The following is a 26,728-nucleotide window of genomic DNA, read 5'->3' on the forward strand; positions in this document are numbered from 1 at the left end:
GTAGAAAAGCAAGACAGACAATAGAAAAGGACCAAGAGGTTAGGCTCTTCAAACTGGACCTTGAAAATTAGTTTTGAAAAGCTACCAAACACAAACACCAAGAGAAAAATTCCCCTTCCATCCCTCTTGGGGACACACTCCACACTGGATGAAAGCTGTACTTGGTCACCTTTTCCCAAAGGGATATTTACCACCCCCGTGCTTCTTTCCATTCTTTTTTTTTAAATTTATTTAAGTATAGTTGATTTACAATATTGTGTTAATTTTACAGCAAAGCAATTCAATTATACATATATATTCTTTTCCATTATGGTTTATCACATGATATTGAATATATTGTAGCTCCCTGTGCTACACAGTAGGACCTTGTTGTTTATCTCTTTCCTCTTTTATTCCACCTTCCCGCAGCCTCCTTGCCAAAACACAGGTCGGACTCAAAATGAGATGAGTAACAGCTGTGCACTGAATTCACTCATCTCCTCAACCTGTCCAGGCAGGACGCTGCGAGGTGGCAGCTGGCGCTGACGGCAGAGATATACCTGGTGCAAAAGGCACCCACCCTGGACCACAGCGCCGGCCTTTTTAACGGGGAAGACACGTGTCACCGTCCAAAGCCTGGTATGTAGTGAACATGTATGTCTTTTTTGAAAGCTCAAAAGGAGTTCACATCGGTTTAGACTTTGACTTCCAACTGACAGAGGAAAGAAGGCATTTTTAACCAGTTTTTCTGAACAGAAAGGGAGAGTCAGAGGTTAAGGAACTCACCCAGAGAAACGTAATCGGTGACGGGCCTGGGGACGGTGGCTGTGGTTCCCGACCAGTGTTCTGGGTCGAGGCACCCGCCCAGCGATGGAGGACAGAATTTCCACTCTCCAGACCACGCGGTGGCTGCACGGCTTCCCTCTCCCCGCCCCACCCCACGGTGCAGGCCTCACCACCTTTCCTGCTGCGGCCACACGGGGACGAGGCCAGGTGTGCACAGGTGAGCCCCGGAGCCCACACAGCTCCTACATCCCCCTAACACACAGTTACAACTGACGTTTCTGTTGATCCCATGAAGCGGGCCTCCAGCCCAGGCTCCCCACAGTGAACTTGAAGGGAAAGGGACTTCAAATCCCCTGAAAGGAAGAAAGGAGATCTTCTTCCCCCATTAACTAAAATTTTTAAAACTTGTGTTTGGTTTGGAAATTTAGGCAGATTCTTCTGGCTGAGGATGCTGAGAGGGCTGAGGTAGAAAGAGATGAGAAAGGATGAAAACTGATTGCCATCTGATGGCAGAGACACCGTGACATGAAGAGGAAGGCAGGGTGGGATGGGGGGGTGGGGTGGGGTATTTTAACCCATGTAACAAAGTTTCCAGAATAACATTTAGGTTCACACTTATATTCTTTTTTTTTAATATGTAAATATCACGCCTCTTTAAAATTTTTATCTACCTATCTATTTATTTATGGCTGCATTGGGTTTTCGTTGCTGCGCACAGGCTTTCTCTAGTTGTGGCGAGTGGGGGCTACTCTTGGTTGCGGTGCGCAGGCTTCTCACTGTGGTGGCTTCTTTTGCTGCAGAGCACGGGCTCTAGGCGCGCAGACTTCAGTAGTTGTGGCACGCAGGCTCAGGAGTTGTGGCTTGCAGGCTCTAGAGCGCAGGCTCAGTAGTTGTGGCGCACGGGCTTACTTGCTCCATGGCATGTGGGATCTTCCCAGACCAGGGCTCGAACCCGTTTCCCCTGCACTAGCAGGAGGATTCTTAACCACTGCGCCACCAGGGAAGTCCCCACACCTGTGTTCTTATTCTTTGTTTTTTTTGGCCACGCCATGCAGCATGTGGGATCTTACTTAGTTCCCTGACCAGGGATCAAACCCGTGCCCCCTGCAGTGGAAGCGCAGAGTCTTAACCACTGGACATCCAGGGAAGTCCCTTGTATTCTTATTCTTATTTTTAAAATCATTACTCAGAAATTATTGTTTAATTTGGGAAGGAAGTTTGAACTAAAATTTTAAGGGTAACAACTAAAAACTTTCTAATAACTTATTCCTCATTCCTTGGTCTCACGTTCTACTTTCTCACAGATGGACTGTCACCAGTAATAAATCTGGGAATTTGCTGAAGAAGTTCACTGTGAAATACTGTCTTATTCTTTTTCATCTGAAAGGATCTGCAGGAAAATTATGAAATTCAAATTCTCCTAAAAGCAGCAAAACTGTCTTGGCAGTTAGGCTCTTTCATAAATTTCTAACCTAACTCAAGGTATAATGTTTCCAAAGGGAAGGAAAAAGAAGGCCTATTTAGCAAGTACATGTAGTGATGATGACACCCTGAAGTGACACAACACAGAGTCAAGGGCAAAGTTGGAGGCGGTGCCCATGAACCTTGAGGACAGACCAAGGGGTCTGGGAAAAATCACGTGCTTAATTTTTACTAACTTCTAAAATTTAGTTTTCCCTTTGGTTATACATGTCAGCTACAAATCACAGGAATATTAGAAGAAACTATGACTGTGCCGACAGGTCTCCTGTCCTGCCGGCTGCTCCGCTGTCGGTTCACAGCACGTTACAAAGCCCCTCCCGCTCTGCCTCCTGGGAGTTAACGGAGGTGCCTGAGCTTCATGAGTTAATAAAGCGGCACAGGCGTTACTGCTTTACAAAGTTATCCTTTTAGTACTTTGATAACTATTTCAGTTTAATTGGTCACCTTTGAAATCCTATGTATTTTGTTTTGTTTCATAGACTAATAAGAAATCACCCTGAGAAAGGTCCACAGGCTTCACAGACCACCAGAGGACTCCGTGGCACAGAAAAGCTTAGCACCCCTGGTTTGGTGGGTCAGAACGCGGGGCCTGAGTGCACCGGCTCCAGTGGTTCAAATCCTAGCACCATGTAACCAGCTGGTAACACAGCTCACTACTTCTCTGAGCCCCTGTTTTTCAGCTATGAAATAGGGATAAAAAGAGTTGCTGCCCCGCAAATGTATTATTAGGATCAATGAGATAATGTATGTGAAGCCACCGGCACACAGCCTGCCACTCAGAAAACAAGAATAAAAGGTATCGTCTCGCTGGTGGCTGTCATCACATCCCGACCCGGTCTTCCAGCAGAGACGGCCACGGACTCTCCCCCAATCCTCGCTGAAGATGCTCCCGCCAGGTTATCAAGTGCTAATCACTCTGACGAGCCCTCCTGGCCAAAGCAACTCACATATCTGTGCCTGATGGCTGCCTCTCTGTTTTTGTAAACTTTCCAACGAACAGGTTAATTCATAAATAATTTATAAACAAGGTCCTCAATGACACTCTCTCTCCCTCTGCATATCTCCTCCTGGACCCCCGGGAAAGGAGTTCCCATCCTTTAACGCCTTCATCAAACATCGTAAATAGAGCCCTCCTGGAGCCTGGCAGCAGCCGTGCCCCCCAGAAAGGCTACACCGGGCAAAGGAACGAAAAGAGAAAGGAGAAGACAGTAAGGGATGTGAGACTCTGAGAGGAGCCTGTTTCCACCAACAGAGCAGAGAAGAAGTACTGAATTCTCGAAGCCTGGAGGGGACGGGGTGCCGATGACCGTTACCTTGCCAGCAAGCTCCCACCATGAGCTGGGTTTCGATCTTGGATGCATGAAGTGGGTAGTCTTCCATCACAGAGAAGGGCTTGTGAGAGACGCCGTCCACATAAAGAGTCACATTTGGGATTTCCACGTTGAGGACATAGTGATGCCATTCCTCGTCACAGACCTACAAGGCCAAGAGGGTGAGTGGTTAAGTGTGAAACGTCCACCTTCCCTCTCACCCAAAGACGCAGCCATGAGAGTGACATAACTGGACACGAGAACAAGTCACCCAGAATGAACCTCTGTCTTCCTAAAAAGGAAAAGACTTAAAATGACAACAACAAAATACGTCTCATCCCACCGCATCTCACCTCAAAAGGTCAAGGTGACACTACCATCTCTAGGACACTTCAGACTTGGGGGCGCTACTCATTCATCATGTGACAGGACCCCAGACAGGGAGCTGCCTGATTCCCTTCTGCCAACAGCATGACACCAGGAAATTCTAGTATCGGCAGGATGGACACCACCCAGGGGGCTGGCCATTCCTTTTCTGGATCGAAATGAAAAATGTGGCACTTCCCTGGTGGCGCAGTGGTTGAAAATCCGCCTGCCAATGCAGAGGCCACGGGTTCGAGCCCTGGTCTGGAAAGATCCCACATGCCACGGAGCAACTAAGCCCGTGCGCCACAACTACTGAGCCTGCGCTCTAGAGCCCACGTGCTGCAAGTACTGAAGCCTGCGCACCTAGAGCCCGTGCTCTGCAACAAGAGAAGCCACCGCAATGAGAAGCCTGTGCACCACAACGAAGAGTAGCCCCTGCTCGCTGCAACTAGAGAAAGCCCGCGTGCAGCAACAAGGACCCAACACAGCCAAAAATAAATCAATAAAAATCTTTTTAAAAAATGAAAAATGCCTCCAGTTTCTGAACGAGGCCCACTACAGCACACGTGCTTTCCTTTTCAGTTCAAAGGTGATGGTCTAATAAATACGAACATACAGCTCAGACGGCCAAATTCAACTGAGCTCCTCTCCTACCGTGAAGGAGCAGCTCCCCAGTATCTCCCCTGCTGTCATGTGGGGTGCTGGCCTGCTGTCTCCAAGGCCTGGCTGCTCTGGCATTCCCCGATTTCTGGCTTTAGAGGAAGAGGCAGACATGCAAGAACAGGGACAGGCAGAGAAGGAGGCGCTATGGGATGAAATTTCTAAAACTGTATTTTTAAAAAGCCTGCCCAGGGCTTCCCTGGTGGCGCAGTGGTTGAGAACCTGCCTGCCAATGCAGGGGACACGGGTTCAAGCCCTGGTCTGGGAAGATCCCACATACCGCGGAGCAACTAGGCCCGTGGACCACAACTACTGAGCGTGCACGTCTGGAGCCTGTGCTCCACAACAAGAGGCCACAATAGTGAGAGGCCCGTGCCCCGTGATGAAGAGTGGCCCCTGCTCACCGCAACTGGAGAGGGCCCTCGCACAGAAACAAAGGCCCAACACAGCCATAAACAAACAAATAAATTAAAAAAAAAAAAAAAAAGCCTGCCCAGGGACTTCCCTGTGTGGTCCAGTGGTTAAGAAATCTGCCTTCCCTGGTGGCGCAGTGGTAGAGAGTCTGCCTGCCGATGCAGGGGACACGGGTTCGTGCCCCGGTCCGGGAAGATCCCACGTGCCGTGGAGCGACTGGAGCCATGGCCACTGAGCCTGCGCATCCGGAGCCTGTGCTCCGCAACGGGAGAGGCCACAACAGTGAGAGGCCCGCGTACCGCAAAAAAAAAAAAAAAAGAAATCTGCCTTCCAATGCAGGGGATGTGAGTTTGATCCCTGGTTGGGGAACTAAGATCCCACATGCAGCAGGGCAACTAAGCCCGCACACCACAACTACTGAGCCAGTGCACTTCAACTAGAGAGAAGCCCCTGCGTCACAACTAGAGAGAAGCCCATGTGCCGCAACGAATAGCCCGCGTGCCGCAACTAAGACCCAACGCAGCCAAAAATGAATATTTAGAAATAATAAATAAATAAATAGCTTGCCCAATTTACCTTTAAACTCTAAGAAACTGAACCAAGGAGAAATCAAGAGCTAAAACAGACCAGAAACATCAAAATAAATGAAGAAATTACCAAAGATTACCCCCAAAAGAAAAGCAGCTGCTCTTGATAAGTCTGAGGAAAAAATTGAAATCTCTAATATTGTATATATGTTTATTATATATGCATAATGTATGTGTGTATAAATGTATACGCACATGTTTCTAAATAAAGAAATTGCACAGTAATTCACTTTTGAGACAGATACGATCTTAATTTTAGTTTCTTTATTTAAAACAAGTTCTGTAATATATGCTGCTTCAGAAAGTGATTTATATTACACCCCCAGTTTTTAAAATAGTACAGGTTTCTTGGGAAATACCAGGAGCATATTCTGAGAAGAGAGTAGGAGAATTAGTATAATTTTTTAATTTCCTTAAAAACACGGTGATTAGGGTAGTAAAACCCCAAACCACAGACAACACCCACGACAATACTGGTGACAAAGTAACTACATGAATGAATGCTGAAACAAGTCGGGTGGAGGAAAGCAACAGGGCTTCTGACCCAGGTGATTCCAGAGTGTGTGAAGCCACATTTTTAAAAAAATACTTTATGAAAACAACAGAAGGGAGAGATCAAACCCTAAAGCTAGGGAAAAAAAAAAAAGTCATGTTTTTCAAAGTGTAGGAAAGCTAATTTCATGTAAAATCGAGGGGGGGAAAATGATCACGACTCAATCCCCAAAAGTTTTTAAAAGAAAAAAAAAAAGACAACCAAAGGGAATAACCTCCCTTCAGATAATGAAACCATACCTGAAAGACATACCTAACAAAAGAGATGAAAATGATAATCTGTTATTTCAAAACACACTAAAAGACATGAGGAAAATGACAAAACAGAAGAACATAGTTTGTAATTAGAGCAACTCAGAAATGAGGTGACAAAGCACAGGAGTGATTTAAACAAAAGGGAAAGATACAGAAAACAGGTAAAGGATATCAACAAAAGATAAGAGGAGTCCCCAGAGCGGAAAACCAAAGCAATAGAAGAGAATACTAAAAACTATAACAAAAACTTTCCTGAAATACCAAAACGTTTGAAACTAGATACTAAAAAGCATACCGCATATTTGGGAAAACAGACCTAAAACAACCAAGACATATTCGTAAAATTAAATGACCTTAAAAAAAAGAAGGAAAAAAAAAACACAACACATCCCATGGTCATCCAAACAAAAAGACTGAGTGTTTTATAAAGGAAAGAAAATCAGGTTGTTGTCAGATTTTAACAGCAACATTTTACATCAGAACTCAATGGAGAGACATTTTCTGTTCTTGGAAATCTTACATCGGAGCCAGAGATGTTATATCTAGCCAAAGTGACCTTCAGTATAAAGGCCACAGACAAACTATTAAAACAACATGTAAGAACTCAGGAATGAACTGTTCCCATGAGCCCTTCCTGAGAAACACTTCCTACGACCCAAGTGACCAGAGATCAAGTGCCACAGGGTGGTGACACTGACCACTGACGGCTGCTTAAATCTCAAAGAGAAACAGCTCGAGGGAGCTTAAACAGATCAGAAACATGCAAACCCCATTCTGATCAAGCCTTTACAGCCCAGTCCCAATTTACAGGGTCTAAGGAAGAGAGAGGAGCGTGTTAAATGACACCACAGAGAGAGGAGCATGTTTTGTCACCAAAGAAATTCCAAGAGAGAAGAGGAAAATCTATAGATTAAAATAAACTCAAAAGGTCTATCAGCCAATCCCACTGTATGGTGCCTTATTTGGATCCTGATTCAAACAAACAAATTTGTAAACACGAAAACATCTATGAGACAATTTGAACAAAAATTATTAATAGTGGAGGTTAACAATGAAACAAGGTTGACCAAGAGCTGACAATTATTGAAGCCAGGGTGTGTAGAGTTGTTCCTTACACTAATCTGTCCACTTTTACCTATGTGTGAAATTTTCCATGATAAAGTTTCTAAAACATGTAATCAGAAGAAACTGAATATATAAGTGTAGACTGTGGTTACTAAAAACAAAACTATACCTAAAATGTCTACCTACACTGCAAAATTTTTTTCTGGATGATACCTTTCTTAGTTTCTTGAAAAAACTGATGACAAAAGTTTCCGAGAAAGAAAGATCTATGTAAATAAAAATTACAACAGTAAGAGATGAACGCTGCCAACTGGACAGTCACTTCATCTTTCCACCGTCACATACTTTTTTCCTTTCTCATATGTGCTCTTATATCTATCTATCTATCTTGTAACTGTTTCAGACAATGTTATATTTTACCAACTACAGGCACATATAACACTATGTCAGCTCTTATCCACAAACTCCATGAGGCAAATAAACTAAGCTCAGGTTTCCTTCTTGTCCCAACTCTAAATCACAAGAGGAAACGACCTGCTGTGATTTTAATGCAAAGGCTTTCTCAGTTTACAGCATCTCCTCATTTCCTGTAACACATTGATTCTTTGCACATGACACTTGATTTTTATCTCAGCAACTGTTAGGAAATCAGCTTTGCAAAGATATGACACCATCACAAGAAGTATAATGTGCTCTAATGTTGAAACTATAAATTCCCACGAGCTAAATAATAGTTCATGTGATGTCTGAAAGGTGTCAAGATTGCTGGTTCCTTGAATATTTAAAATATCCCATTGCACCCCCGAATTTGCTGAGGCACCCAGGGTCCTTGGCACAATTTGGGAGCCAAGGCCTTAAATAATAAACAAATACAAGGACCTCAATCCCAATTTTTAAGCAAGTGCTGCTTATCTCAATAAATTATAACACGATTTTTGGGATTTAAAACATATCATTTCTTTATACAGGCAGACCTTGGAGACATCACAGGTTTGGTTCCAGACCACACCAATAAATCGAGTATCACAATAAAGCGAGTCTTACGAATTTATTTTGGTTTCCCAGTGCATATAAATTTATGTTTACACTATACTGTGGTCTATTAAGTGTGCAACTAACTGCATTATGTCTAAAAAATAACAGTGTACATACCTTCATTAAAAAATACTGCTAAAAATGCTAACATTATCTGACAATGCAGGGTTGCCACAAGCCTTCAATTTATAAAAACTGCAATATCTGTGAAGCGCAATAAAATGAGGTATGCCTGTATTAATACTTTATGTATAAAACACATACATGTAAAAAAACAAACTTAGGCTTTCAGTAAAAAGGAGTTCAGTGGATTTAATTTGCTGTCCTATTACCCACAGACACAGAAATCATAAAATCTTAAATAAACCCTGCCCATAAACAGCTGGTCCTGTTCACGGTCGCAGTGCCCATTTAATCTCTCTGAAAAACATCCATAGCAGTGAGTTTTCCATGCACTCACCTGATTCAACTTCCAGTGGAATTCTGCAGGTTTGTATTTCTTCTCTTCTGAAGGATCCTGACGGAGGAGGAAAATAAGCCGGCAGCCGTGGACATAGAGTGAATAATGGTGTCGGTTCATATCTGCGAAGAGTAATTCTACTAGTAAACTGCCGACTTAAGACCCAAAGGAGAAATAAAAGCTATTTCTTTAATGGATCTTGAAGACACAGTTTTATCAGCACGGATGAACTCTCCATGGTGGGCCAAGGCAGGGTTTAGAAAAAATACGCTTGGGCTTTACTGAGAAGAGGGGCCCAATCCACTGAGTAAAGCTAACAAACGCCCAGAGTCCAGTGCTGTGTCTCGAGCACAGAACAACGTGTGTCACCAAGAGCGTGTGGGAGCCTTTAGGGTTAGAATAAGGTGCCCGCCTCCAGGCACCACTGCAGCAGACGCCCCTTACAGCGAAGCTCACCCACCTGTTTTGTCTGAGCTGCAAAGGACCGTCTCCTTCTTCCTGCCAAACGGCCCATGCCTCATCCACACAGAGATCGTAAAAGGCTCCTTGGGGTTGACAGAAACGACGCCATCTGGGACCCTCACCCCTTGAGTGCCATTGAACTCGAAGATCTGGTCGCTGTCGTGGCCGTTGTCAGTGGGGAGGCCGATGGTCCAGTTCAAGGAGCCGCCCGGCGAAGGGAGCAGCTCAGCTGTGCCAGATGCAGCGCCTAAGCAACATGGAGACACTCGCTATGCATCATGTGACGAACTCAAAAGGGATAAGCATTTCAAAGCCACACTAAGTACCGTCTTTGTTTTTTTGTCTTTTTTTTCATTGAACTAGAGTTGATTTACAATGTTGTGTGAATTTCAGGTGTACAGCAAAGTGATTCAGTTATACGTACATATATAAATATATATACTTTTTTTTACATTCTCTTCTGTTATAGGTTAGTACAGGATATTGAGTATAGTTCCCTGTGCTATACAGTAGGTCCTTGTTTATCTATTTTATATATGGTAGTGTGTATATATTTATCCCAAAGTCCTAATTTATCCCTCCCCTCCCCCCCTTTGGTAACCATAAGTTTGTTTTCTATGTCTGTGAGTCTATTTCTGTTTTATAAATAAGTTCATTTGTATAATTTTTTTAGATTCCACATATAAGCGATAGCATATGATATCTGTCTTTGTCTGACTTTCTTCACTTAATATGATAATCTCTAGGTCCACCCATGTTGCTGCAAATGGCAATATTTCATTCTTTTTTATGGCTGAGTAATATTCCACTGTGTGTGTGTATACATATACACACACACATATATATACATAACTTCTTTACCCATTCATCTGTCAATGGACAGTTAGGTGACTTCCATGTCTTGGTTATTATAAACAGTGCTGCTATGAACACTGGGGTGCATGTATTAAGGTACCACGTTTATCTTAATGGTTATACAGTTTGCTAGTTTCAGTTTACTTCTCCTCAAAAATAAGGGGTTTTATTATTTAAAAGATTCATAAATAATAACCATGGACTTTTTTTAAAAGGAAGAAAAAAAGAGGAGTATAACCTTTAAAAACTTTGAATCACTATGTTGTACAGCAACTATACCTCAATAAGAAAATAAAGAAAAGAGAAAAAAAGAAGAAGCATTACTTGTGATCCCACCCCAATATATCCACTATTAACATTTGGGTATAAACACTTCCAGTCCTTTCTTTATGAATGTACACATATTATTAAAATATGTAGGGCCTCCCTGGTGGCGCAGTGGTTGAGAGTCCGCCTGCCGATGCAGGGGATATGGGTTCGTGCCCCGGTCTGGGAGGATCCCATATGCCGCGGAGCGGCTGGGCCCGTGAGCCATGGCCACTGGGCCTGCGCATCCGGAGCCTGTGCTCCGCAACGGGAGAGGCCACAACAGTGAGAGGCCCGCATACCGCAAAAAGAAAAAAAAAAATGTATAATATGTATGAATATATGTTATAAAATATGTATAATATGAATATATTATAAAAACGGAGTCCTGCTATGTACATACCGACATATATTCCCAGTAATATTCTTTACAGCATAATTTAAAATGTCTGAATAGCATTTCATTGTATAGAATTTGTGCTGTGATATATTTAACAGATCTGTCCTGTGCACACGGAGTTGTCCCTATTTTTTCTCTGTGACAAACCTTGCCTTGACTTCTGTGTGTCTGTCTCCGTGATTATCCCCTTAGGATAAACTCTTAGAAATGGGATACTAAGCCAAAGAACATGAAACATTTTCACAACTTTTGTTACACATTGCCAGCCTCGATTTTCTTTTAAATTCATCCACAGAGGATTTTGCAACCTTTCACAGCCACTGGGCCCTTGACTTCTCTATTCCTAGGGGCAGCATGACTTGGCTGGGACAGCTTGGTCTTTTGAGTATCATACGATCTTGGTCCAAATCCCAGCTCGGCTACTTCCTAAAAGTGTGACCTTGGGCAAGCGACTCAGCCTCCCTCGGTCTCAACTAATTCTTCTGTAAAGACGAGGCCAATGCTACCACCTTTGTAGGCCTGATGGGAAGATTAAATGAAATAACACATGTGGAAGGACCTAGCGTACAATAAGCACTCAAATAGAAAATTCTTTCTACCTTTAAACTGTTCTGCTGAGAGAATGTTCACTTAATACCATAAAAAACAATGGCATTACGAGAAAGTACGTTTTTTACACTATACTACATAGTATAAAATAGAAAATGTTCCAGACCTCTTCACTTACATACATTTAGGTACATGATTATGAGTATTTGGATTCAGAATCAGGATGAGCCAGCAGAGAATATACTTTTTCCCTTTTGCTTCTTCTTCATATGACAATTTCCAATTATGAAAGAAAACTGGTTGCCTAAATCTGTCATTATCACTTAGTGGAAAGACAGATGAGTACTGGAAAACGCTCCCTACAAAAGGCCCTTCCGAGCATCAAGAGGCCACTGAAGTTACCGGTGTTTTACCACTGGCCAAGTGGAACATTCCTCCTCAGCATTTTCGCCAAGAGGCATCCATACCTCACCTTTACCTCATTCAGACAAACCAGAAAAATATCCAAACTGACGGTGAAGATGGAGAACTAGCCTTGGGTCAGATGCGCGATCATTCTGTCTCTCAGCTGCTCCACACCTTGTTTGTGGGACATAAAGACTATAAATTCGATGCAGGTTTCCTTAGTTTCCATCTTCTACTTCATGTTTCCCAAAAGCTACTGCATTACCTATAGCTTTTTTTTTCCTTCAGTCCTTACATAAACGTCTCATTTCATTTAAAGCTCACTCCTCTTGTAGAATGCCTATCTTGATGATTCTCAATGCATGTTAGAGAAATACTTGCTTCAAATCAGTGGTTCTTAAAATGCACAGACACACACACACACACACGCACACACACTTCTGAACAGACTTTTAGGGGTTCAGGGTCCCTCTCTTGCCTCCTTACCACAGAGCCGGTGAAGGGACTTCTCGGAGTAGGTGTCGCGGTCACAGCCCTTCCCTATGTGGCTGGTCTCCAGCTCCACCGTCACCTGCACCGAGGCCACCGATTCATCACACGTCTCCAGGTGGACGTTTGGGAAGAGCGCCAAAGCACCGGTGCCAGGCTCATACTCGACCCTGTTGTTCCATCCTGTGTGGGTCCACACACGGGCGGCGGGCGGGAAGAAAACTCCTGTTAGGTCTCCGTGGGGAACAAATTTTCAGAGCAGGTGTGACAGCAGAGAGACAGTGAGGCTCACCTTGCCACCCAGGGGTGCAGGTGGGCTTGATGCTGATCTTCACCAAAACATCTTCTGTTGCCCTCTTCTTCCCGCAGTCGTAGGCCGTGACCGTCAGCTTGTACTGCTGTTCTTTCCTGTAGTTCAGCTTCTCTGTGTTTTTTATATAACCTTCCAAGAGGAAAAACAACAGTGAGAACCCAAACCCATTCTGCTTCTCGCTTCTGACTTTTTTTTTTTAGTATAGTTTTTTGAAGTATAGTTGATTGTGTCAGTTTCAGGTGTACAGCAAAGTGATTCATATATATATATATATATATTTTTTTTTTTTTTTTCCCGATTATTTTCAAACCCACTGTTTTTGACTTCTGTTGTCCTGTGCTGAAACACAAAATGCACGTGTTTCAGCCCTGGCAACACTGACACAGAAATAAACTGATGCTTGAGATAATTAACATTCATGCTCTCCAGAGCTTGAACACACACTAAATCCACCTTGAAGGACTGTTTAAGCAGAGGAATGAGTCTACAGAATTCAGCCTCCATTTATTCTTATAGTTGTATTTGGTTTTATATTTAAGATTTAATAGTTAACATGTAAGAGAATAAAAGAGACAAAATAATTCAAGTATTTCAAATATTAAATACAAGATGGAGGGCTTCCCTGGTGGCACAGTGGTTAAGAATCCGCCTGCCGATGCAGCGGACACAGGTTCAAGCTCTGGTCCAAGAAGATCCCACATGTCGCGGAGCAACTAAGCCCATGCGCCACAACTACTGAGCCTGCACTCTATAGCCCATGAGCCACAACTACTGAAGCCCGCGCGCCTAGAGCCTGTGCTCTGCAACAAGAGAAGCCACCGCAATGAGAAGCCTGCGCACCACAATGAAGAGTAGCCCCCGCTCGCCAAGACTAGAGAAAGCCCGCGCGCAGCAACGAAGACCCAACAGAGCCAAAAATGAAAACAAATAAATAAATAAATTTATAAAAATACAAGATGGAGCTGCATTAAATACTTCTTGCTATAAGATTTACTTTGTTAGAGAGAGATTTCCTACCCTCAGCCAGTAGAACAGAAGCCTGCTTTTTGAACATGAGTGCAAATATGTCTGCAAAGCGTTTGCAATGTCCATCATTTCATCGAAGATTCTGGACTGTGCATTAACAATGGAGACACGACAGCATCATCAAGAAGCCGTAACCTAATAAAGAAGCTGTGCTCCAGAATAAGTTAATTCTAGTCAATTACTAAGGATGGTGGGGTGTCTGGCAGCGAGGTATGACCTTCATCTTCAAGACGAGGCAGAAAAGCCAAATCTGATGGAGAACAGAAAACGAAACTGACTAAGAGGCAGTCTCATTCGGACGCACACTGACTGAAAGGTAGGGAGATGAAAAAATAAAAACACCTTGGGCGGGGGATTTTTATTAGATTTTGGTGGGAAAGGAAAAAAGAGGATCACCCTATAAGAGAACACAAGATTTAGTGCCAGAAAAGAGGCTTTCAGGGGACAGAGTAAAAACTTAAACGTGACCTAAATAGACATTTCTCCAAAGACATAGGTGGCCAAAAGGTACATGCATGAAAAGATGCTCAAAATTGCTAATTATTAGAGAAATGCAAATCAAAACTACAATGAGGTATCACCTCACACCAGTCAGAATGGCCATCATCAAAAAGTCTACAAATAATAAATGCTGGAGAGGGTGTGGAGAAAAGGGAACCCTCCTACACTGTTGCTGGGAATGTAAATTGGTGCAGCCACTATGGAGAACAGTAATGGAGGGTCCTTAAAAAACTACAAACAGAGCTACCAAATGATCCAGCAATCCCACTCCTGGGCATATATCTGGAGAACACCACAATTCAAAAAGATACAGTGCAATGCACCCCAATGTTCACTGCAACACTGTTTACAATAGCCAGGACATGGAAGCAACCTAAATGTCCATCGACAGATGAATGGATAAAGATGTGGTATATGTATACAATGGAATATTACTCAGCCATAAAAAAGAATGAAATAATGCCATTTGCAGCAACATGGATGGACCTAGCAGTTATCATACTAAGTGAAGTAAGCCAGACAGAGAAAGACAAACATCATGATGTGCCTTAAATGTGGAATGTTTAAAAAAATTATACAAATGAACTTACATACAAAACAGAAATAGACCCATAGACATAGAAAACAAACTTATGGTTACCAAAGGGGAAGGGGGGGAAATAAATTAGGAGATTGGGATAAACATACACACACTACTATATATAAAATAGGGCTTCCCTGGTAGCGCAGTGGTTAAGAATCAGCCTGCCAGTGCAGGGGGCAAGGGTTTAAGCCCTGGTCCAGGAAGATCCCACGTGCCACGGAGCAACTAAGCCCGTGCACCACAACTACTGAGCCTGAGCTCTAGAGCCCATAAGCCACAACTACTGAGCCCACGTGCCACAAATACTGAAGCCCGCGCTCCACAACAAGAGAAGCCACTGCAATGAGAAGCCTGCGCACTGCAATGAACAGTAGCCCCTGCTCACCACAACTAGAGAAAGCCCACACGCAGCAACAAAGACCCAGTGCAGCCAAAAATAAATGAATTAATTTTTTAAAAAAGTTAAAAAAAAATAGATAACCAACAAGGACCTACTGTATATGTATAGCACAGGGATCTATAGTCAATATTTTGTAATAACATATAAGGGAAAAGAATCTGAAAAAAATATATATATATAAAACTGAATCACTTTGCAGTATGCCTGAAACTAACACAACACTGTAAATCAACTACACTTTAACTAAAAAACAAAAAAACTTAAATGTGACACAGACACACACCAAGTTAGGTCTTGCTATGGACTGAATGTGTGTGTTCCCCAAAATTCTTATGTTGAACTCTTGACCCTCAATGTGATGGTAGTAGGAGGTGGGGCCTCTGGGAGGTGAGGAGGTTTAGTCAAGGTCTTGAGGGTGGAGCCCTCATGACGGGACTAGTGTCCTTACAAGAGAAAGAGACTAGAGCTTTCTCCCTGCCACGAGAGGACACAGCAAGAAGCAGGTCCTCACTGACGTTCGGCACCTTGATCTTGGACTTCTCAGCCTCCAGAACTGTGAAAAGTAAGTGTCTGCTGTTTTGGCCCCCTAGGTTTATGGTATTTTGTTAGAGCAGCCTGAGCGGACTAACTGTGAGTTTCACCGAAGTGCAGACAAAGTTTGGGTTTGCAGCCGATTGGCACAGAGGGGCTGCCTACCCCATCTCCCCCGCAGTGAGGAAAGTACGCTCCCAGGTGCTCACCATCTTTGTCGACAGCAAATGGCACATCCGGGGTGACAATTTCATAGCTGCAGATCTGGCTGAACTGGGGGGAGCAGTCTGCGTCCACCGCCTCCACCCTCAGGATGCTGCCATACTGCTTGCCCTCCACCACCGTGGCTTTGTAGGACTTCTCCTTGAATACAGGTGCGTACTCGTTCACGTCGTTCACCTGAATATGGACAGTTGCTCTGGAAGAAGGGGGAGGGGAAAGGCTGTGTGTTTTGCTTGTTTTTTTTACCCCAAGAATAAAATTCCGCCCTATTCTTAAATTTCCTTTAACTTTTAAAGTTAATATAGGAATCTGGTTGATTCTTTCAAGTCCTAGCGAGTAAGAGAGCTGGCAGTAATATGAAATAAGAGACTTGGGGGCTTCCCTGGTGGCGCAGTGGTTGGGAGTCCGCCTGCCGATGCAGGGGACATGGGTTCGTGCCCCGGTCCGGGAAGATCCCACATGCCGTGGAGCAGCTGGGCCCGTGAGCCATGGCCGCTGAGCCTGCGCGTCGGAGCCTGTGCTCCGCAACGGGAGAGGCCGCAACAGTGAGAGGCCCGCGTACCGCAAAAAAAAAAAAAAAAAGAGAGAGAGAGAGACTTGGGATTTTCTTGACAATGTGTGGCAGGGCTGGCAGAAGGGAGATAAACTATATCAGACATCTGTTTGCTCTCCCATCGAAAAGTTAAAAATATTTTGTTGCAAAATCCGGAAAAAAATTAGGAAGAAGGGTTAACAAGTACAGATAGAAGATGGGAAATTATGAGCATTAAAACCAGTTCTGCCCTGCTTCTAAGGAATAGAGACCATCCGGAACCCACTGCTGGGACAGCATCCACTGCTGACCCAACTCATGAAGGACCTCGACTTGCCCTTCCTGGTTCCATGTTCCGTCTCCCCGGCCTGGGCACAAGAAAACTAGGGCATCATCAGACCAGGCTACAAACAGAAAACTGTCAGTCTCATGTGCTACTTACTGACCAGGGCATGTTTCTGAATCAGACAAGGTCCCTGACTGAAATGAGGTCTTTTTCAAGGAAAATGATAATATCACATTTTGTAAAAAGGATGAGGCAGGATTCACTGGCAGGCAGCACTCCCACTGTTCACCAAGACCCTCCACATCCCAGTGCTACCCATCCATCCTGACCCTCACAATGGGTTACGCGACCTCACCTCACCTATGTATCCTCCTTCCTTAGCCAATACACTAAGGAGAAACTGAGACACGACAAAGTTAAATTTGCCTAATGTCGAAGGGCTAGTAAGTGGCGGAGAAAAGACTGGAAAAGGGCTAAATCCAAGTCTTGTTCCATCTTCTCCGTGACACCAGCAGTTCTCAACTGGCAGGAGCGATGTGAGCACACCCAGGACGGGGTGCAGAAGTCAGCTTTCTTCCACCAGCTCAAAAGCGTTTCATGCCCTTTAAATTTGCAGGAAAAAAAAAAAAAGATACACATAACAACAAAATATCTTCCTCTGGGAAAAAGTAGGCTTTTTGAATTTTCAATGTAAGGCCCTAGTTTCTTTACTAGGGTATCTGGTGGGATAAAATTACTCATTTGTTCATTTATTCAACACCTACTGTGTGCCAGGCACTTGCTGGGAGCCATACACAAGGGTAAACAGGATACCTGCCCTCAAAGAGCTTACAATCTCACTGGGGACGACTGGGAACTAGCCTCTACCTCATGTTTCAAAAACAAGAAGTCTTGGGGCAGCGGCAACTGTCACCACTTTCCTCACACACACACGCTCTCTGTCCAGCTCACTTACTTATGAGACTTTTTCACGTTGGCCCCATCAGGCCCCTTCCCGCAGTCGTAGGCCTGGATGGTGAATGTGTAGTCCTTCTGGAGTTCACAGTCCAGTTTCTCTTTTGAGCGAATGATTCCCTCGCCGGTGGATTTATCCACCACTACTGCATCGAAGGGGACATTCTGCCCATGAATCTTAAATCCACAAATCTCACCTAGGGAGTCAAAACAGCGTGGGTTAGAATTTCCACCACACAAACCCAGGGCACACTCCCCTCCTCCCCCAAAGAAAATAAACAACCACAATTTGGCAGCCAGGGGTTTAGGGAGTCTGTGAACAAAGCAAGGGCACTTGTGCTTGGACAGGGGGTAAGTTCTGGGGCTTTAGTAAAAAGAAGCATGTTCTGGCTTTCCAAGCAACTTGTTTAAACTTTGCATCCATTCATGCAGGAATACAAAAGAGAAAGAGAAAAAATATAGACAGGCATTTCACAGGAGTACTTAAGAGAGCTCCAGGGCAAAGTAGTTTCATTAGCAAACAGCCAAGGCCTTGATAACACGGAGGAACTGCCCAGCTACCTGGGAGGGCTGGGCAGCTATTTTGATTTGGACCAGAGAAGGGGCTAGAAGGCACAGTTAAGTGTTGAGAGAGGAAGAAGCGTGAGGCATAGGTTCAGCACCGTTATTACAGAAAGTCTGTCAAAAAAAAAAAAAAAATCGAAGAAACAAGTCTTCCTGTGCAATGAGCCTGGCTAAAATTAGGGAATCAAAACAAACTACTGAATGAGAAAAAGGTAGAAATACCAACTTTTCAGGCATCCATTTCAACAGCTATCAGCTACAATTAAGATACAGTTTCCATTCTCGGGAGGGATTTGCTAGACTTGCCTTCGTTTCGGACTTTATCCTATCAGACCTGAAAAAGAAGCCTGCCTGGGAACGTAAGCACATCCAAGTTGGTCTACAAGCTTATTTAGGAGTTAAAATCTAGGTTTCCATTCTGGCCCACAGGAGAATACATATAAATACTTTGATGTATGTATAAAACTTCACAGAGTATATTTCACATAAAAATAAAACTGAACTCTTCCAAAATTACAACTAGTAGAAAATGGTTACAAAGTGAATCTCTTAAATCCAATTTTAAAAAAAGGAACAGGATTATCCATATAGTTCAAATGGATGTCTGATTTCCAGATATTTCTAACCAAGGGTCTGGTTACATACAATTTCCATCAATATACTTAAAAATAGAAACAAAGTAGGAGAATAAATAGGGATAAGAGAACATGACAGTTTCTTCTGTTTAAGGGCTGATTCCCAATTTTATAAACAAAGTTAGTGGGTTAATGTTCGTAAGAGGCATAGAAAGAACCCTTTATCACCTTCTTTGGTGACTGTCACCTCAAAACTCTCTAAAGGGAGAAAAGATAAACCCATGTCAGTAATACAGGAAAGAAGGAAGCCGAAACAATAAGGAAAAAAAAAAGTCAAAGATGCACATATTACACAGAAAAGCTTGACATAATTTAACAACAAATTCAGTAGCCAGCTTTAGCAAAACTGTATCTTCAGTAACAAAACATCTCTATGAATCCAACTTACCACAGATTACACTAGCTTAGTGATGAAATACTGCTATAAAGTCTCCTCACACCCTCAGGTGTCATGAGGATTTTTCTCTTCATGACTGCTTTGATGATAACGGTTTCTAAGTAAGTCTACTTGTTATTTTACAGTTTTCGGATTTTCATTTTCAAGCGAAGTTCTCAGTGGCTGGATTCTGGTAACTTTCAAGTCGTCGTTAGATTTAGCAAAACAGTTGGAGGAAAGGATTTCACTTTAACCCTTTGTTCTTGAGCTGAATAATAATCTGTTCTCACCTAAAGTACCCAACCAAGGCAACAAATACAAAGCCCTCTTCTAATGGAACATATACTTAAATGCGAACTGAAACCAGATTCGGTACTAACTGTAGCGATGCTACAGCGATCATGGCTTTTATTCTGTGAAAACAGCTGTTCTCCCAAGTCAATATAAATCCTGCTCACCTCACCCTGCGACCCCTACAGAGTAGAAGTCCCTTTCCCCGGACTCAGCGTGGCCTCGCCGGGGAAACCGTCCCTCCCCCAAGAGGTTACTCAGCCTCAATTCCCTGCCTTTTTTTTTTTTTTTAATGGTTTTACCACATATTTGCATATCCCTCAACAGTGTTGTTTCATTTTGTTTATTTTTGAGTTTCAAAACATGGCCATCCTACGGTGTGCAATTGTTGTGACTTGCTTTTTCACTTGACCTTTTCCAACCGTGTGTGTCTGAGAGGCCTTCGTCCCTGTTGGCATATGCAGTCACATAGTTCACTCACTCTCACTAGCACGCACAGGGAGAACCCAATGAGTTAAAACATAAGGGCTTAAAACATTGCCCGGCACAAAGAAAGCGCTCCGCGAACGTCTGCCGTCACTGTAATTATTTCCCATTGTGTGAACACACCGTAACTCCAGTGGTTTGCTGTGTATGAACAAGGCTACGGTGGGTCCTTCTGTCCTGCTTCCTGGGCACATACACAGGCTCTCTCCAGATCTGTGCTGCCCGGTACAGGAGCCGCTAGCCACGTGGGGCTGCTAAAAATTGAACTAAAACTCATATTTTAGTGCGCGATATTAAAAACTCAGTTCCTCGGTCGCAGTGGCTGCATTTCAAGGGCTCAACGGCCACACGTGACTAGTAACTACTGAATGGAGACGTGGACAGGGAATCCCACCACCATCACAAGCTCTACGGGACAGCACTGCTCAGAGTGGTGGGGGCAAACCTGCAGGTCAAGTCCAGCCAGGGCATGATTTTGAACGGCCTGCGAGCTGAAAATGGCTTCTGTGTATCACTTCGTGACATAAGAAAATTACATGAAATTGAAACTTCAGTGTCCATAAGTAATATTTTATCAGGACACAGACCTACTAATGTCTTGTCTAGGGCTGCTTTCCCCTCCCCCGATAGTGGCACAGTTGGGTCACTGCCAAAGAGACCCTGTGGGCTGCAAAGCCTCAATCTCTCACTACCAGCTTTTAACAGAAAGGTTGGCTGATCACTGCTCTAGAATCCACCATGAGCAGAACTGCTGGGTACCAGCTGTGTCCAACTGTTTTCCAGAATGCTAAGTCACTAGATGACATTCACACTTTTCGGGTGTATACTAATACAGCATAGTACATGTTAAGATAAATCAAGTTGCCCTGCTTTAATTCAGAGGTAACGTCTCGGTTTTTGACTTGGAGTTTGCTGTTCTGAAGAGAAAATGGTGAGGCCGTCCCATATCACTCACCGTGACAGCATGTGCTTTCCCGACAAGGCGGCTGTGTAGGGAAGTAAGATTTAAGACCCTGGGATGAAGCGTCTGACCTGGGTGATGCCACCTACTTGGTGCATTGCTGAGTAAGAGTTTAAAGACACTCATCATTCAGGCAATGTCCTTGAGACTGTTTCTGAGGTTATGAGGAAAGTGGAACTGTTTGCCAAAAGCTGAAACTCCCTCAGTCACTCCTTCGGGCTATCAGGCTAGGAGGAGGGGGAGGGAGGATTCCGAGGGTAGGAAGGCACTGGGGTGTTTCCAGTCTATACTTCAGGTGTCCGGGGAAGGCTGCATTGATAAGGTAACGTCAGAGTAGAAACCAGAGGAAACTAAGGGAGCAAACCACAGGCTCATCTGGGGAAGAGTTCCACACAGAGGGAACAGTGAGTGCAAAGGTCCTGAGGCAGACCTGGGCCTGGCCCAGCTCAGGAACAAGGAGGCGTGTGCTGCTCAGTGGCTGAGCACAGGGGAGGACAAAAGACGAGGTGAGACACAGACAAGCAACCTGAAGCTACGGCAGCTACTACACAATTGCAGCTTCTCCCCCAAGTGAGGAGGGCGTTGACTGGAGAGTTCTGAGCAGAGAAATAAATAAATACGGCTCATAGTCTGAAAGAATCCATCTGACTGCTGTGCTGAAAATAAGTCTGTCAGAGGGCAAAGGTGGATACTGGAGTGACCCCGGCAGAGATGCTGAAGGACAGAGCAGGGAGGACATGGGACGGTGGGAAGTGGTCAGATGGGCTTTGAAAGTAAGGCCAAGGCCGAGGGATTCCGAGTGAGAAACTGCAAAGGATGAAGTTGCCCTCAGCCGACATGGGAGAAGCCATGGAAGGAAGGTCTGGAGGGAGGAATGGGGGTCTGTACTTCTGCTTTGAACACGTGCCTCTACCAAGATGTGTTACGGAATAACACCTCAAACGGATGATTATCAAATCTAAGAATAGATGTTATTTTGAAACTCATGTATTTCCAGGCTGTTCTCTAGAAGACAGGATCTATTTACAATGAGAAGAGCAAAAACGTACACGTGTTATCTTCCCCACATACCCCACCGATTGTACCTAAGTCACTACTCAAATGGGCTACATCATTAGGATCTGGTGCCTCAGATCCACGGTGCTCATTACACAGCTAGGTCAACTGGGTCCTTTTGCCTGGAATGACTTAAAAGCCATCTCGCCGGCTGGCAGCCTGATGCAGCAGGAGCAGCACGAAGTTCACCCCGGGCAGACCTGCGCTTTCCGCACCACCTGCGTGGCCTTCGTGTCTCTGCTGGGTCTGCTAAGCCAGCGTCCGCACACTGGCCAGTCCACGCACTTCTCGGGGTCCATCTACTCGTCCAACCGGGGACCCCGATTCTAATGAGGAAGACGGATCCGACTGGAGCAGGCGAGGGGCGAGTGAATGAGTTAAAGCGACTGCAGTATTTCAGATGAGATCTGCTGAGGGCTAGACTAAGGCGGTGTCAGCAGGAAATATTTAAGGGATTTTAGGAGGATGGACAGGGCTTTCCAGCCCACTAGGCAGAGAGAGTGAAAGGGTTGGGAGGAACGCCCGGGTCTTCAGCTGATGGTGCCCTTTAGGGAACTGAGGGGCAGAGAAAAGAGGAAAAGATTCACAAGAAAGGTGTTTGGCCTGTTTATCCCAAGCAAACTGCTCGCTTGTTTGTTTGCTGGAGGATTTTAAAGCCCCACATTCATCTCTTTCATCCATACAAACTCCACTGGATGCAGATAAAGACCTTTCTCTTTAACAGAACCACAGTCACATCTCACAGCCAACAAAGTGAACAACAAGCCCTTGGATATTCTCATAGGGGGTATCCTACTGCTTCTCATTCGGTTCATGATTTTCCTCCTCCAAACCAGGGACCAATTTCTGTCAATAATTCTCCTGGGAGCTGACCTTTCTAAACTTTCAAGTGGTCATTGATTCATTCTTCTCCCGTCTCCTTCACACCTGTGTGTACAGTTCTCCTAGTGACATACATACGACCGTTACATACACGTGGTTACGCAGGAGCCGCATGTATCAGGTGGAGCTGCACCACGGTGATGACACAGAAAGTGCACCTCTGCCCTTTGCATCCTCAGGCTGCTCTCCCAGACTCAGCCCTCTCCCACCCTCAAAATCACCCTCGCATTCTGTTTTCTTTCTGTCCTGTTCCTTCGCACTCAATCCAGACCACGTACCATTGCTCCGCTAGATAAATCTACCTACAACCCCGCTCCCGTCACATCTGAAATGCCCCACCAGGTTTCCTGGACGACCCCTCTAGCTGTGATGGCCTCAGAATGGACCAAACCCTCCCCTGTCTCTCTCCACTCTTCATTCCCTTAAGATCATCTAAAATAGTCAAAAGAATTTTTTAAAAGCAAAACATAAAAATATAACAATGGATGAACCCAGCAAAGCAGAGACAGGACTTCTCGCTATCCAGCTGCATCCAGGTTCTTGGCTGACAGTGTTTTCTCTTCTGTCCCTGTGGTTTCTGGCTGGCCTGGCATTCTTTCTCCGTCTTCTTCCAAAACTTAATTTGGTCTCAGACTCTTCCCCAAATGAGAGGGGTGTCTCTAGAGCCTCTCCTGCAGCCGCAGCAGCTCTGGTGCTGTCCTGCCCTCACACCACACTGCTAGTGGAGATCATGGGCGCCAGCTCCAACACTTAGGGCTCAGGGAAGTCCCTGGAGGTCCAGTGGTTAGGACTCCATGCTTTCACTGCAGGGGAAAACAGGTTTGGTCCCTGGTCAGGGAACTAAGATCCCACAAGCTGTGACGCGGGGGGGAAAAAAAAAAAACCACTTAGGGTCCTCTGGTGGCAACAGATATCCATTCCAGCTAACTCAGCGAAAGGACCTTCACTGAAGAGCCACTGGGAACTCATGGAATTGACTGCAGGCCAGAGAAAGGGACTTAGGAAACTGTCAGAAACCAAGGCAGCTTGAGAGACCAGCAAAGAAAGAGGAGCCACAACAGTCCCAGAGCAAAATGGTCTGGACAGGAATGAACGTGACACCTGGTATCAGCACCTTTGTCCCTCTGCTGGATATTCACATCCCAAGAGGGAGCATCTGGTCGGCCCTGCTAGGGTCATGCATGTGCCTGGCTGGGGAAACCAGGGTAATGGGTTGTAGAGCCACCCATCTGGACCCAACAGGAAAGAGACCAGGGGCTGTTAAGAGAAAATGGACATTTCCTGAGCAGCAAGTGTCCACTACAACGTCCCCGCTAATCCAACTCTCCTCCCTAACCCACTTCTCTCTCCTTGGCGTCTCTCCACACCCACCCGCTGGACATCCAGGCTGACTCTTATTTATGGTGACTTTTGACTTCCTTGTTTACTGGTCCAGGCTTGCTTCTAGAACAAGCTCACGTGTGGCTCTAATCAGAACAGGTTTTCAAGATACCTTAAAAGTACAACAAGCATACACCCAAGGGTTACGTCCTCCAAGCTCCTCAGACTACCGCAACGGCTCTCAGATTTCAGTGTGCCAAGAACTGCGTGAGGAGCTCGCTGACAGTGTAGTCTGCCAAGCCCCAGGCCCAGAACTTCTGACTCAGCAGCTCTGAGGCAGGGCTCAGTAATCTCACAAGCGCTGCCAGGTGGCTCCAGTGCAGATGGGCTGCGGTGCGTACGTGAGAGACTGGCCCATCAGGGGTTTCCTAACCTCACGGGCTGGTTACAGATTTCTAAACTGTGCTCCTGCAAGTACAGACTCACGCAGGCAAGAGTAGAACAGAGGAACCTGCACTCAACGGATGGGCCCCAGGCCCATCTGGAGGAATGTATTAGGTTATGCCATATGAAAATGCCATTTTTGTATGCTGAAAATGTTGAAAATGTCAAAATATTTGAAAAAATGGAATGTCAGAAATTTTATGTGATTCAGCCTAGTATAAGGCAGTAATCAGCTGAGCAGCCGTTTTAAATAAGTAAGGATCCGGATGTCAGGACAGAAACTTGATTAGAAAACCAGGTGCAAGGTAACACCCCGTCCATTCAGCTTAACAACAGAAACCGTGCAGCCCTGAGCTCACTTCCAACCCTCTGCTCCTCCACAAGCCACACGAGCTAGTCCCACCTCTTTGGAAGCCCTGCCAGCTCCCACCTCTGCCCCAGCCTCCCCTCCGCCCTTCACTGCCCTTGCACTTCCTTCCCATCCTTGACAGGAGCTCAAGCCTGCCTTTGGAAATCACCTCCTTTCCTTTTTTTTTTTTTTTTTTTAATTAATTTATTTATTTTTGGCTGTGTTGAGTCTTTCGTTTCTGTGCGAGGGCTTTTGCTAGTTGCGGCGAGCGGGGGCCACTCTTCATCGCAGAGCGCAGGCCTCTCACTATCGCGGCCTCTCTTGTTGCAGAGCACAGGCTCCAGACGCGCAGGCTCAGTAGTTGTGGCTCATGGGCCCAGCTGCTCTGCGGCATTTGGGATCCGCCCAGACCAGGGCTCGAACCCGTGTCCCCTGCGTTGGCAGGCAGATTCTCAACCACTGCGCCACCGGGGAAGCCCCCCTTTCCTTTTTTAACCCCCATCACCTTGCCTTTTCATGAACTCCAGTCCACACCGCGCTGCCTCTCTCACCTGACACTGAACTATAAACATCCTGGCAACCCTGCTTAACTCTCTGACAATGCTGGTTTTGCCTTCCCACCTAGGTGATCAGTGTTTTGAGAAATGCTTTTTTGCATTCTCTGGAAGACTTAGCAAAGCTACCTCACATTTAATGATTATTGATCTCAAACCTTTCCTGGAGGCAAATGCATCCAACATGAGTTCACTCAGTAACTGTTAATAGGAAGTTTCTGTCCTGACATCCGGATCCTTACCTATTTAAAACGGCTACTCAACTGATTAATGCCTTAGGCTAGGCTGAATCACATAAAATTTCTGACATTCCATTTTTTCAAATATTTTGACATTTTCAACATACAAAAATGGCATTTTCATGTGGCTTAACCTAATACACCCAACTCATTGCTGCAAACACAATGCCAGCCCAGTTGCACATGCTGAAAAAGCAAAACTGGGCAGAGATGTGTGGTAGTGAAGCCCTATGGAGAAAAGGAGCACAGATCTGAGTTGGTTCTAATATCAACAAAAGTAAAGTTCCCGTTCTTGCCCTGAAATTTCTTTTGGATTCCATTCGTATCATAATTGTTTTAACTAATCTTCTGGAATGTCTGTACTCAGTCTAGGAAGGCAGGAAAAAGAATGCTTCTGGAAACACCTACTAAAGGGAAGAGCTTCAAAAAGGGGGCCAGGGGGCTTCCCTGTGGCGCAGTGGTTGAGAGTCCGCCTGCCGATGCAGGGGACACGGGTTCGTGCCCCGGTCTGGGAAGACCCCACATGCCGCGGAGCGGCTGGGCCCGTGAGCCATGGCCGCTGAGCCTGCGCGTCCGGAGCCTGTGCTCCGCAATGGGAGAGGCCACAACAGTGAGAGGCCCGCATACCGCAAAAAAAAAAAAAAGGAATGAAGGACATGCCACAACATGGGTGAACCTTCAAATCATCATGCTAAGTGAAAGATGCTAGTCACAAAAAGCCACATATGTATTTATATGAAATATCCAGAATAGGCAAATCCATAAACAAGTAGTAGACTAGTGGTTGCCAAGGGGAGTGACTGCTA

At 45.0% G+C, this 26,728-nt stretch overlaps 1 protein-coding gene across 2 annotated transcripts in view; it reads right to left on the bottom strand.

The window, feature by feature from the left end:
• The window catches only part of CLSTN1 (calsyntenin 1), a 78,395-nt gene that overhangs the window by 7,936 nt on the left and 43,731 nt on the right, over positions 1–26,728 (bottom strand). Inside the window, exons 3-10 of one of the 2 annotated variants that reach the window (XM_082613016.1) lie at positions 19,133–19,162; positions 17,767–17,962; positions 15,981–16,189; positions 12,710–12,859; positions 12,415–12,600; positions 9,412–9,660; positions 8,952–9,073; positions 3,561–3,723 (exon numbers count right to left, since the gene is read on the bottom strand). In XM_082613016.1, coding sequence (XP_082469142.1) covers positions 3,561–3,723; positions 8,952–9,073; positions 9,412–9,660; positions 12,415–12,600; positions 12,710–12,859; positions 15,981–16,189; positions 17,767–17,962; positions 19,133–19,162 — 1,305 coding nt within the window. The remainder of the gene's footprint in view (positions 1–3,560; positions 3,724–8,951; positions 9,074–9,411; positions 9,661–12,414; positions 12,601–12,709; positions 12,860–15,980; positions 16,190–17,766; positions 17,963–19,132; positions 19,163–26,728) is intronic. The other variant, XM_082613017.1, reaches the window with a different exon arrangement.

Source organism: Mesoplodon mirus (genome assembly GCF_964341445.2).
Source record: "Mesoplodon mirus genome assembly, chromosome: 3".
Taxonomy (NCBI): domain Eukaryota; kingdom Metazoa; phylum Chordata; class Mammalia; order Artiodactyla; family Ziphiidae; genus Mesoplodon; species Mesoplodon mirus.